General features: G+C 30.5%; 1 protein-coding gene and 1 pseudogene across 4 annotated transcripts; one reads left to right on the top strand and one right to left on the bottom strand.

Moving 5' to 3' along the window:
* The first annotated feature begins 639 nt into the window (after nt 1-639).
* LOC140982848 (uncharacterized) lies at nt 640-3,431 on the top strand. Of its 4 annotated transcripts, none has more exons than XM_073449614.1 (5): nt 952-1,547; nt 1,763-1,951; nt 2,259-2,793; nt 2,894-2,940; nt 3,023-3,431. In XM_073449614.1, the coding sequence occupies exons 3-5, from the start codon at nt 2,310-2,312 to the stop codon at nt 3,236-3,238; spliced, it is 747 nt and encodes a 248-aa protein (XP_073305715.1). In that variant the 5' UTR covers nt 952-1,547; nt 1,763-1,951; nt 2,259-2,309; the 3' UTR covers nt 3,239-3,431. The 4 variants fall into 4 exon arrangements, with proteins under 4 accessions (XP_073305714.1, XP_073305712.1, XP_073305715.1 ...); XM_073449612.1 differs by having other exon boundaries at nt 953-1,547; nt 2,226-2,793; XM_073449613.1 differs by lacking the exons at nt 952-1,547; nt 1,763-1,951 and adding an exon at nt 640-834.
* Nucleotides 3,432-4,402: 971 nt separating this feature from the next.
* Nucleotides 4,403-11,724, bottom strand: LOC140982140 (ferric reduction oxidase 2-like; annotated as a pseudogene).
* Nucleotides 11,725-12,486: the final 762 nt, after the last annotated feature.

Below are 12,486 nucleotides of genomic sequence, written 5' to 3'. Positions count from 1 at the left end.
GTGGAATTAAACTTCATCTTATATTAAGTTTAGTAAACAGTTCTTACTTTAAGTTTAATATACACCATCATTTTTTAAAAAATTTAAAATTTAAAAATAAATATTTCAACATAAACTACTTGATGGAATTAAATTCATCTTATAATATGTACTATTAACATGCAATTGATCACATCCACAAATTATTTTTCGTGATTAAAGATAAAATCAGAGTAGGAAGTTAATTATATCAAAATATTTACTGATAGGATTTTGGGAACCGATTACTGCGTAAACATTAAAGGTTGTAAATAATTAGGTTACGGAAATTGGCAAGTGAATAAATTTACCCAAAAACTATAATGAGTGAGTTAATTTTATTAGACAAATCTTCTACTTGACTCAATTCTCACCGATATAAACCTATGAGATCATTTCACAATAACCGTACCCAATTCTCACGGATATAAATCTTTGAGATCATCTCACGAGTTTATGTTTATAAAGTTATTAAGACATTATATATAATATAATATTATAAAAACATAGGATAATTTATTTTTAAATTTAATTATGATTTATAAAAAAAGATAAACCCAAATTTGTAATTTTTGGGTGAGAACGGTCTAATTCTGTAGTTTCGGCCCCTCTGAAATATGACCGTTGCTCTGTGGCCCTTTAATATATTCGTAGAAGGCGAGAGTGCCAGAATTCATTTAAGCAGTTGAAAATTGAGAAGAAAGGAGTGAAGAAATTACATTTAGTCTAATCCTCTGAAAAAGTGAGAAATTGGTCGAATCAATTGGAAAATTCTGTGGAACGCGAAAGGAATTTCTGAAAATCCGAGAATTTACCGTGAGTTTTCTTCTGCAACTTCTTTGTATTGGAAATTTTCGTGAAAAAAGTTGGATGATGACGCGAACATTTATCGAGTTAATATTTATATTTGTAAATTGATGGTGAATTTCTTATTATTATCGTTTGTTTATCCGTTAAGCCTTCCAATTTGAGTGTTCGTTTCTTCTTCAACTTTTGATTTGAAAGAATTCTTGCCAAAAATGGAAGTTTGATTCAGTACATTGGGATAACTTTGGAGCAGTTGATAATGAATAATATAAACGTCCCCAAGTTTTTTAATTTGTTGGTTCATTGGATTATTATGCCCCTAAATTTTAGGGTTTTAGTTGGGTTGTGTTTTTCTGGTTTCATTGTTCTGTGCATAAACTATTTAAGAGTCCTGTGTGCTTGGGTCTCATAATTGTTGGTTTTTTTTTCTGTGTTTTCAAAGTGATCTTGATCATACATGGGAGGTAATGGCACTTCTTCAAAAGGCAAAAATAATTTGGAGGATGTTGCTTTTTATGAATTATTATTGATATTGGAGTTACGAAATAGATCATACATTTCATGTGTTTTCCGTGTATCATGAATACAGCAGTTAATAAGTTCAAGATAACTTAAGAATACAGTAAATATATATTGTATTTAAATTAAGCAATCACAGTATTGTACACTGATGAACTATAGATATATAAAAAGATACACAATAGTTATGGAATGAATAAAATGTGACCAATTAACCAACCAACAAAACTATTTGTTACAAATAACGTCTTGTTGTTGCATCGAAACATATAAATGTCGACTAACCTGGCTAACATTGAACTTGGTAAAATGAAATGGTTGAATAATTGAAAAATGAGATTATTCAAGAATACACATTGAATGCTGAAATTACGCATTGAATTTCTGGCAGTAGATCCATAATCAAAAAATTTTGGAGGGGAAGAGGAATTATTGAAGCAAATTTGTGGGTTGTTCCCATTTAACAACTTTTATTTTCCATTCGACTTATATAACTTATATGAATTTTGATGAAGTTAATGCAATACAGTATTCAAGTGTGGCATCATCAAAATTCATATAGCTTATGATGCAAATTTCTCAATTATTGAAAAATTGTACTGCCCTGGTTAGAAGTTTATAGAATCTTCGATTAAAAAAAAAAGCTTCTTTAAATTCTCTTTTCTGATTGTGTTGGCTGCCTTCATAAGTTATTAAACTGTGAATCAACGTTTTTGCTATGCTTTTGATAGATAGGGTTAAGTGTGGAAAATGTATTTTAGTTCTCTATCGTACCGTCACCTATTTAAAAACATTTACATTCATTTACCTCTCCCATGGAAGTAGAAATAGAATCTTTGTAATAAATTCCTCAGACAATGTTACTGGTGTTTTCTGTGCAGAACCATTCTCACAACTTGATTGTTGCATGACAGTATATTAGTCAGCCTGCTCTGAAAATTTTCAGATCGTGGTAACAAAAACCTATGGCAACCCCTGCTCATTTCCTGATGCAAGATCAAAATTTAAATATTCTCGACAATGGTAAAGTTGATGTAACCAAGGCAGATAAGAAAGTAAGGATCGGTGGTCGGAAAGCTCTAAATGACATATCAAATTCAAGAAAACCATCTGTATTTCAGTCAAACAGGACAGACAATTTTATAAATGCTTTTTCCAATGGGAAAGATCTATGTGCTTCATCTACTGCTACCACCAAAAAAGGGGGAAAGGCAACCGAGAAAGGAAAAGATGGTGGCAGGAAAGCACTTGGCGACATTACAAACTCAGTTAAGAGACCTTTACAACATGTGCCAAAGACAGGTGGGAAGTTAAGCGGTGTTGCAGAGGAAAAAGTACCCATCTCTATAGAAGAAGAGAGATTTCTGCACAATCATAAAGAATGCATCAAAGCACAAACAAAAATAATTGGTTTGGACTTCTTTATGAAGTCAGTTGGACTTGATAATGGTATTGCCCATCGAATTCAAGAATCAAATTTTTTTATTTTTTATTTTTCATATTTGTACTATGCCCCAGCAACTGAATCCTCATTTCTTGGTATTCTCAGATTTTCCTGTGAAGCCGTCTGCGGTGGTTAAGTCATCACTAAAGGAGGTCGGTTCCTTCACGTTCTGTTATTCATTTACAATGTTTTGAACATTGAAATTTTAGATATTATTATTCAATTATAATTCAGTCCGAGGAACTGGTTAAGGATTTGATCATGGAAGAGATGACCGAGCAGCCCTCTGGCGACGACGAAATTCTAAAATTCTGGAATACAGGGGTTTCGGGCAACTTTTCACCTGCTTGTCGATCACCTGAGTCACCAAAGCTGCCATACATGAAGTGGGGGGAGGAAAATTTTTCTGATCTCATGGTAATCGAGACACCTAAGCTGATGCATCCTTGATGGTAATTTGAACCGTGGCTTGTGTGCCGACATTATCTGATGAGAGGACTGGTTAGGTATTTGGTCAATTAATTGTGACAACATTGCAGATTGGCTTTACAATTTGTATGATCGATGTGTATTGAGACAGCAGAAGCTCATTGTTTTCTGCTAACTCAGCTGTCGTTAATGTGATTCCAATTTTCGTTTGATATCCAATTTTAAGAACGGCTATTTGGTGCAGCCATTGCATGAATACTTGTGGACGTTTCCTTGTTATTTTCGAATAATTTGGTTTAGTATGTCGCCTCAAATCAAAGTAGGAGATAAATATTATATTTCTTTTTTAAAAAAAAAATCTCAAATTGATGAATGATAAGTTTTTAATGTAATTATTATGTGTCAGAAAAAAATCCATATTATTTAATTACTTTTTTTTTTATATTTTACTTCCCAATAATTCCGAAAACTTAAATTTGAAGTTTTCTTAAAAAGGAAAAAATGGTAGAAAACAGGCCCCTTTTTTGTGTTTTTGTTTTTGTAGAAAAATAGATACTTGCTTGACTCATGTGAGGTGCCTTAGTATTTAGCAACTATCCCTTTCAGTTTTGTTTTTCTTGTGATAGTTTTGGATGTTGAAATGATCTCGAATCGTCATATGAAATGAAGTTTAGAACTTGATAAAATTTAACTACACGAATATATTCAAAGAAATACATGATAACCTGATAAGATTTCATGATACAACTGCTAAGGTGAGATTTTCACGCAGCTTCAATTTGAACAGTTGAAGCTAAAAGATTCATAACTCAGGTTCTTGGCTAAACTAGATGAACAGATTGCAGCTGCATCCTGCCTCATCTTTTTGGGACCACACCAGAACTCCGACGTCGAATTCATCGAACTCCAACAGTATTTCCGCCTCAGAAAAATTAATAAATTTCGTTAAATTAACATGGCATATTCAGAGGTAGACACATGAAATTTCATGCATGAAAGGGTGATTTAATTTGTGAAGCAGAAAAAACTTATATTTGGAGATTTTTTTTCCGGACGAGTCGCACTCTTGCTTCCTGATTTTTACCCTATAAACTAGTTCCGTAATTATTTCTGGGAAAAAAGGCAGGATCTTATTTTTAAATTCAGGTCTTTGGCCTAAATGTATTGTTGTGAATTTCTTTCTCTGTCGACATTGTAAGGCCAAGATTCTGGTGCTGGAAATGTTACTGATGTTGGGGAGTCAGCACTTTGAATCTGCCCCACGTACATATATAGCGTTCTGTTTCTTATTCCAAAGAAACACTGAAGTTGAAGCAATGACAATAGACACACACAAGAACAACATATTAAGCATTGATCTTGCAGTGTATGAATATATCTGATCGGTGTTATGGTAAATTGGGTAGATGTAGTAACGAGTCAGAAGACCGGTCAGAATGAGAAAAATGAGAAATGAGCATGAAATTATAGCTCCAAGCCAAATCCAACTATTCGAGCCTAAAATGGAAGAAACTGGTCTGTCAAGAGCATTTGTCCTGAAATAGATGGTTTGAGGTTGCTTCTGGTTGTCCATTGTGGGCCTTTTCTCTCTCGTCACGTATGCTTGAATTTGTAACTTTAATATTGCAAAAAGTCCCTGAATCTGGAAGGAGAAGCTCTAGCTTTACAAGATCTTCCGATTTCTTGAAAGCTGATATAAGGAGAATTCTTGGAATGTTTCATTCCAATGTGCTGGAAAGGAAAATGAGTTCTCAAATGATGGAAATAAAAGGGGTGATTCCACTGCCTCCACTCACCATCACTTGCATGTCGTGCCTACATATGTATTGCATTAGTCCATATAATATGTCGTTTGGTAACAAAAAAGAAAAGGCAGACTTGAAATCAGAGGAATGTTGCGTTTTGATAAAATTTAACCTTAAAAATGAGGTTGATGCAGGACCGTAAGGTCCTTCAACCGATACTTCAAGATGATGCATTTGAGACGAAAGTTTCTGATAAAGCTTCTGAGACCATCTCCCTTCACATCTGATGACAATGCTGAGTTGATAAGGTCCGTGTAGTTATTTGAGATTACGGTGAATGGATGCCACTGGACCTTAGATACCCTCTTTACATTGATGAATATGGAAAACAAAGAAATGGGCAATAAAGTTTCGCTGTTCGGTAATCGAAAAGCATGGTATCTTTGTAAAGAGAGGTGCATACTCAATTATAACTCACTTGGATCCTTGGAAAAGTTCAGTTCCAGAGACAAGCAGAAACCAGACGAACTCTTTGCTGAGATCGTAAAAATCTCAGATACCAATCAATCGAGAAGAGTTAGGAACCGGGTAACATGATGCAAGAATAAACAAATCCCACATGCAAAACGAAGAAAACAACAAAAGCAATGTACAGATGTGTGTGTAGAAGAAGAGTTCAAACATTTTCCTCCTAACAAGAGTGAAGCTTGTAATCCACATTATTAATCCAGAGACCAAAGCTACTTCTCCAGCAAGGTTTGAAATCCCAACTTTATTCCATTTGATCATCTGAAAAAAGATCAAGAATCTGTTTTTTGAGCAAATCCCACAAAAACTAGACCAAGATTCAATCATTATATACCTCCGAGATCTGATGCGTATTAGCCTAGAAGGTAACATAGCAAAGACCATGTGCAGTGAAAAGGGTTAATGCCTATGGCCAAGCCAAATGAAATACTTAATCGCGGATTCTGACGTAAGGCCAAGCAAGCGTAAGATTGATGATCCGAGTCACTAGAAAAAAAGAGGAAAGCCAAGCGCACATTCTCTACAAGGCCCAACAGCAGAGCAGCAATGCGTAGCTTAAGTTCCCACCTGATACAACTCAAAATTTCGGTATGTATTTTGATATATTTCTCCCAAGTCAATTACATTAAGACCATTTAGTTGTCAAACGCTTGGAAAACAGAAATCTTACACAGATTCCTTCATAGTTGAAGCAGCTTGTCAGTTGTGTAGTCATATTCTTAAACATGGCATACACATAGAATGAAAATGACCATATCAAGAGTGCAAGGAACATCAAGAGAAATGATAATTCTGCCAAAGATACGATTCCAAGAGGGCCTCTCTTGAGTACAGGTCAATTCCAAGAGACAAAATATGCAGTCTTTTGAACTCTATCAAGAAACAAAAAATAAGTAATTGGTACTTTGGTAGGATCCTGAATAAACCCTGACAAGAAGTTATGCTAAAGAGATTATTCACATACCTTGTGTCTGTATCATCAACATACTTGCCCAAATGGAGACGCAAACATCCCAATGTAGCAATAAGAAGGATCGGAAATGTATATATCAGAAAATTTGCACCTAATGTAATAAAAGGATGAGTGAAGTTAGTACAAGACAACTTCTAAAACCAAGTTTCTACCCAAGTACAAGATGTACAAGACGATCCATATGAAAATATCAATCACTCATAACTCCAGAGAAAGTCAGAAAATTTATTGCCAAACACTCTATTGTCATAACACACTACATGAAATCAAACCCTGTTGTCCAAAGTAAGTCGAAGCAGTTGCAGTATGAATACGAGGCAACCAATGTAGCCAAAATGTATTTGTAGGCATCATAACCCATATCATCATGTACCCGAGAAAAATGACCAAAACAAGAAGCTTTATTGCAAGTTGGAGATTCTTGATTTGTTCATTAATCTTCCTTTCTGTATAGCCAAATCCATACGTGTCTCTCTTTTTGTAAAGCCCCACCTTTTTTGCAGAAACAATGCACAAAGAGGACTCTTTATGTACACGAAAAAAATTTAGTGTAGATGCGTACAAAAGAAAAGCCACAATGTTTTAACATATGGGTTGAATGAAAAAGAACCAAGTTTACAACTTTTAGCTGACATATTTATGCTTTAATTAGAAAAGTGCAAGTACGTTGCATGTGAGCAACTAAACTGCTGAAAATATATGTACGAAATTTTGATGATATTTAAATGAATTAAAACATGGCTTTTAGCATTTATCAATTGAAACAAACAAAACCACAAAAAATAAAAAATTATGACCATAGACGATATATAAATCGGAGAAGTTATCTAATCCACATGACACACTTTTCAATATGCTTCTTAGTTGATTTTGGCAACTCAACAACTCTTTGTGGTTTCTTCAAATATAGTGATATTTGTGATATCATTTTTATATATTTAGTATCAATATTATCAACATATAGCTATAAGGTTAATAAATTTTTAACAATTATTTCTCAATCACTGTGAGAAAAAATACTTTAAAATCTCTTCAAATGACTATATCTTTTAAGTGTGTCCTCGTTTAATTTGACGCAATTCAGGAAAGTCATCTCGTTTGTAATTTTTTTAGAAACTCTGGAACAATTATTGCGTGCATCATATCATGGGGATGATATAGTTTCAATATCATTTGTTGTGTCTAGAACATAATATTATATTATTCATTGAAACAAAACAAATTTTATTCTATCGAGTTTATATTTTGTTTTATAATATTTTATATCTCGTGGAACCACATATAACATTAATTATTGTATGTTAAAAATCTTGAGAAGAGACACGAATAACTTAATTAAGATATGCATATGAGATTTTATTCAAATATATTTCAAAGTATTTGTCTTATTTAATATTGCATCTAATAATACAATTGTTTAGATTTCATGAGCATTTTATGATAGTCAAAATTAATTTGATGAAATATTGTAAAATTCTATTTGAATCTCACTATTTGGCTAAGTGAATTTATTTGGCGAGTAGTTTTCTATGCTACCATCATATATCTTATGAATTAGTTGGTTAGCCACTTTAACTAAAAAAGAGACAAAAACAACCTCTTAACCACCTCGAAATATATCGAGATAATATTGGAGGAAATAAAGTACAACTGGCTCAATATCTCAATTTACTAAAAATGCACAAAATTGATCTATTGTGTTCACAAAGCTTTAGAATTGTTCTCATACCATTATAAATAGAATGAGAATTATGCAAAATATGTTTTTCATGTATTTCTTTTTCTAAATGAAGAATTTTTTCGTTTTGAAAAATGATTTTATTCTTTGAGAAACATTGACATTTTATATGTCATCCATATGTCGCAAACCATGAAGTGACAACATAATCACTATATCACACTTAAAGGTTTACACATACGTGGCTTTGATTGATGCACTTTCATACCTATTTTCATATAAACAACAAGGCACATCATAAAATATCTGAAAAATTAATTACCGCCAACAATACTAACCAAAATGAATAAAAAAATCATCATACAGACAACCTCAATAAGAAAAAAATGATAACTCTTTAAAAATAATGTATTTAGCATAATAACAAAGAAATTGAAATATATACGAGCAACAAAAAGCATAAATCACTCTCAAATTAAAATATTAACTCATATTATTCACAATTTGTATAAATTTTTCAATATTTTTTTTCAAATAAAGAGATGGCGCCTTATTAACGTCATTGTTTAATAGATAATCTACTTCTTTTTTAAAAAAACACACACAAAAGAAAAATGGTGTCTCAAAATCATCATGAAAAAAATCTTTTATTAAAACCATTAAGAAAAATAGTCGTAAAAATATAATACGAAGTCACACAATTTTTCTTAAACCAAAGAAAAATATTAGACCGTTGACAAAATATATCTGGTAATAACAAAGCATACGTTAACTTGGGGTATAATTTAAATTTATAATCATGCATAATCATTGAATTAGAACAAAATCACATGTCAAAAATCTATTGGATGTTATCTTTTTTTTAACAATTTATCTATGTTTGTCGTCCACCAAAGAGGTCCTAGATTCACCAATTTTTTTAATCCACCTATTATTTTCACAATAAGTAATACTACAAAAATAATATAAACAAGCATATTAAAACTCAAATTCAAATACCTTCTATCAATCTTAATAAAAAAATTTGAATAAAAAATATAATAATGTCGTAAAAATTTTGAATACTGATTTATAGGCAGAAGTCTGGAAATACATTTGCCCCAATAAATAAAAAATATTATTTCTTGATATTCTGACATAAGGTAAAAACGAAGAAACCATTTAGAATTTTTAATATTTTCTAAGTTACTTCAGACTAAGTAATCTAAGCAAACAGAAAACATGCAATATGTGTTCGAGAATTAACAAAATATCTCAATAATAAAAAAATTGAAAAATAACCAATTTTGTGGGATATGTTGTCNTTTTTTTTTTTTTTTTTCATATTTCTTTCGATAAACAAACAAATCACATAAGCAATTCAAACACAACATAATCAATACAAATGACATATAACAATAAAACATGTTAACGCTAGGCTTAAAAAAAACTCCTCTCGTTGCAAGAACACAAAATGATCAAATGGAGCTTATTATTTAATAATATTTATTTAGCAGCACATATAAAAATTTGACTAAATTGCTTAAAAAACAGTGTTTGAAATTAATTACATACAAACATTTCTCTCAATCAAGTATCTCTATTGACACATAAAGAGTCTTAAAATATCTCTATTCGAAATGGGAGAAAGAAGTTTTATATGACCTTAATATTTATCAATAATTTATTTTTATTCAATCTGACTCATTTCTCTTCGTCTTTCCATTATAACTTATCATTAATATGGTAGAGATTTTTCATGAATTTGACGGAAATATATAAGTAACTAAAATTAAATTTAAAGTAAATTAAAATAATAATTAGTTTGATTGAGTTAAATATACTATTGATGATCCTATTAAACTAACATAAAAAAATGACTTAAATAACATGATAAACATGACAAACTATAAAACCAAAAAATGGTAAAATAATAAGCTCACAAATGAAAGTTATATATTGAATAGATTAATAGATAATATATTATTTAGTAATATTCATTTAACATTATATATCGAAAATTGACTAAATAGCTTACAAGTTTGCATGGAAATCATTTACATACAAACATTTTCTCTCAATCATGTATCTCTATTGATACATAAGTAGTCTAAAATTATCTCTATTCTAAATGAGAAACATATGTTTTATATGATCTTAATATTTATTAATAATTTAATTTTATTCAATCTCTCTCATCTCCATTCGTCTTCCCAAATCCCATTATTACCTTAATGTTCGTAATATTAACAATTTTTTAATGTATAACATTGAGATAGTGATTTTCTATTAATTTGATGTCAATGTATAAATTAAAGTGATTAACTTTAAATTTAAAAGTAAAAGTAAAAGTAAAATTAAAATAATAAATAGCTTGATTGAGTTAAGTAATCTATCGATAGTCTTATTAAACTAATGTAGAAGATAACTTAAAGAACCTTGTGAACATGACAAATTATAAAAAAACAAAATAATAAAATAGTAAATTTACAGATAAAAAGTCATATATTTATAATAGTAATAGATAAACTAACGTAGAAAATAACTTAAAAAACCTTATTAACATGATAAATTATAAAATAAACAAAATGGTAAAATAGTAAGTTTACAAATAAAAGTCATATATATATAATATTAAAATTAAAATAGATGTTAATAATATTAGCAATTTTTTTAAATGTATAACATTATGATTAGGGGTGGTATACCATATCGTATCGAAAATCCTATAGCGTATACCGTACCAAAAATTACGGTATAAGAAAATTCATACCGATACCGTACCGAAAATTTCGGTATACCGATTTTCGGTACATATAACTAGCATACCGATTATACCGAAATTGTATGGTATACCGAGATTTCGGTACGGTATCGCTATATATCGTTTTATACCGAAAAAACCTTACATTTTAAATTTTTTTTATAAATTTATTGTTTTAAGATATTATATATTGTAAAAATTTTGTATATTTTTTCGGTATTTCGGTATATCGAATTTTTCGGTACGGTAACGGTAACGGTATGCAATTTGAAAATTTCGATATATACCGATATACCGAAATTTTCAAATTGCATACCGTTACCGTACCGAAAAATTCGGTATTGTTACCATACTGTACCGAAATATTCGGTATACTGAAAATTCGGTAAATTCGATATTTTTTCGGTACGGTAATCTCGGTATACCGAAAATTCGATATTTTTTCCCACCCCTAATTATGATAGGGATTTTCTATGAATTTGACGGAAATGTATAAAATTAAGTTATTGAATTAAATTTAAAAGTAAAATCAAAATAATAATTATTTTGATTGAAAATTGAATGCTTTTTTAAAATTAAACATAGATATGTCATTTTTATTGATCACATACATCGCATGTCACAACTCATTACATTCGATGAATGAAGCATACTTACATCACTGAGCAACAAGTCATAAAACTCTAACATAGGGATAATCTCTCCCATTTTAGACCTATTTTCGACTTCAAAATCAATGCACCGAAGAGAAATGAGAAGAATTCGTTTGAGTTCCTTCATTGCTGGGGGTTCAGGCAACATAGGATCAAGTACGAGATTGTATTTTTTGTCTGACACCATAGATTTTACCCAATCCACCAAATATTCCTGCGAGAACCCAAGTTGTTGAATTCAAGAAATTTGACTTTTCACCTATAAAATCAGGATGAGGTTAATCTCTATATCCCTTAAAGTTGAATATTTCAAAGTCTTCCCAGATACAATCTCCATTACAAGAACTCCAAAGCTGTAAACATCACTCTTCGTGCTCACTAAACTTGTGTTCGTTAACTCCAATGCAATATACCTACATAGGAAACATAATACTTAATATTTGTTATTGTGCTTGGATTGATGGATTTTAAATCGTGGACTTCTTAGATATGTTTTTTTCAACTTAAGCAATTTCAAATATTTGCACTTGATAAAACATAATACTTAATATTTGACACTTAACTCACTTGCATGTTATTATTTTTGCACTTGATAAAAGATATATGTGTCAAATATTAAACACATTGAAGCCGAATGCAAAAATTTCAATTTTAAATACACCAAGATATGTGTAATTTGAAATTCATTTTTCAAATATTAAATATTGAGAAGCTGAATGCATAGAAGATTCTTGAAACTCAAATGGCAGAAAAAGTATATTTACCTAGTCATTCCCATCAGATGAGTCCTGACATGATTCCACTCGGGTCCTAAAAGATTGGTGATATAATAAATANGATAAAATAGTAAGCTCACAATTCAAACTCATATATTTATAATAGATTATTATTATTATTATTATTATTATTATTATATATTCTTGAATTAATAATTAAAATCCTTTATTAA

Source organism: Primulina huaijiensis, chromosome 8 (assembly GCF_012295235.1).
Source record: "Primulina huaijiensis isolate GDHJ02 chromosome 8, ASM1229523v2, whole genome shotgun sequence".
Classification (NCBI taxonomy): domain Eukaryota; kingdom Viridiplantae; phylum Streptophyta; class Magnoliopsida; order Lamiales; family Gesneriaceae; genus Primulina; species Primulina huaijiensis.
This window is presented reverse-complemented; position numbering and strand designations above follow the sequence as displayed.

Excerpts from the sequence above, each read along its gene's own strand:
- LOC140982848 (XM_073449613.1), top strand. The coding sequence starts at position 2,310 with ATGGCAACCCCTGCTCATTTCCTGATGCAAGATCAAAATTTAAATATT. Across the intron at positions 2,794-2,893 it reads GTCAGTTGGACTTGATAATG|ATTTTCCTGTGAAGCCGTCT; the intron begins GTATTGCCCATC and ends TGGTATTCTCAG. Across the intron at positions 2,941-3,022 it reads TTAAGTCATCACTAAAGGAG|TCCGAGGAACTGGTTAAGGA; the intron begins GTCGGTTCCTTC and ends ATTATAATTCAG.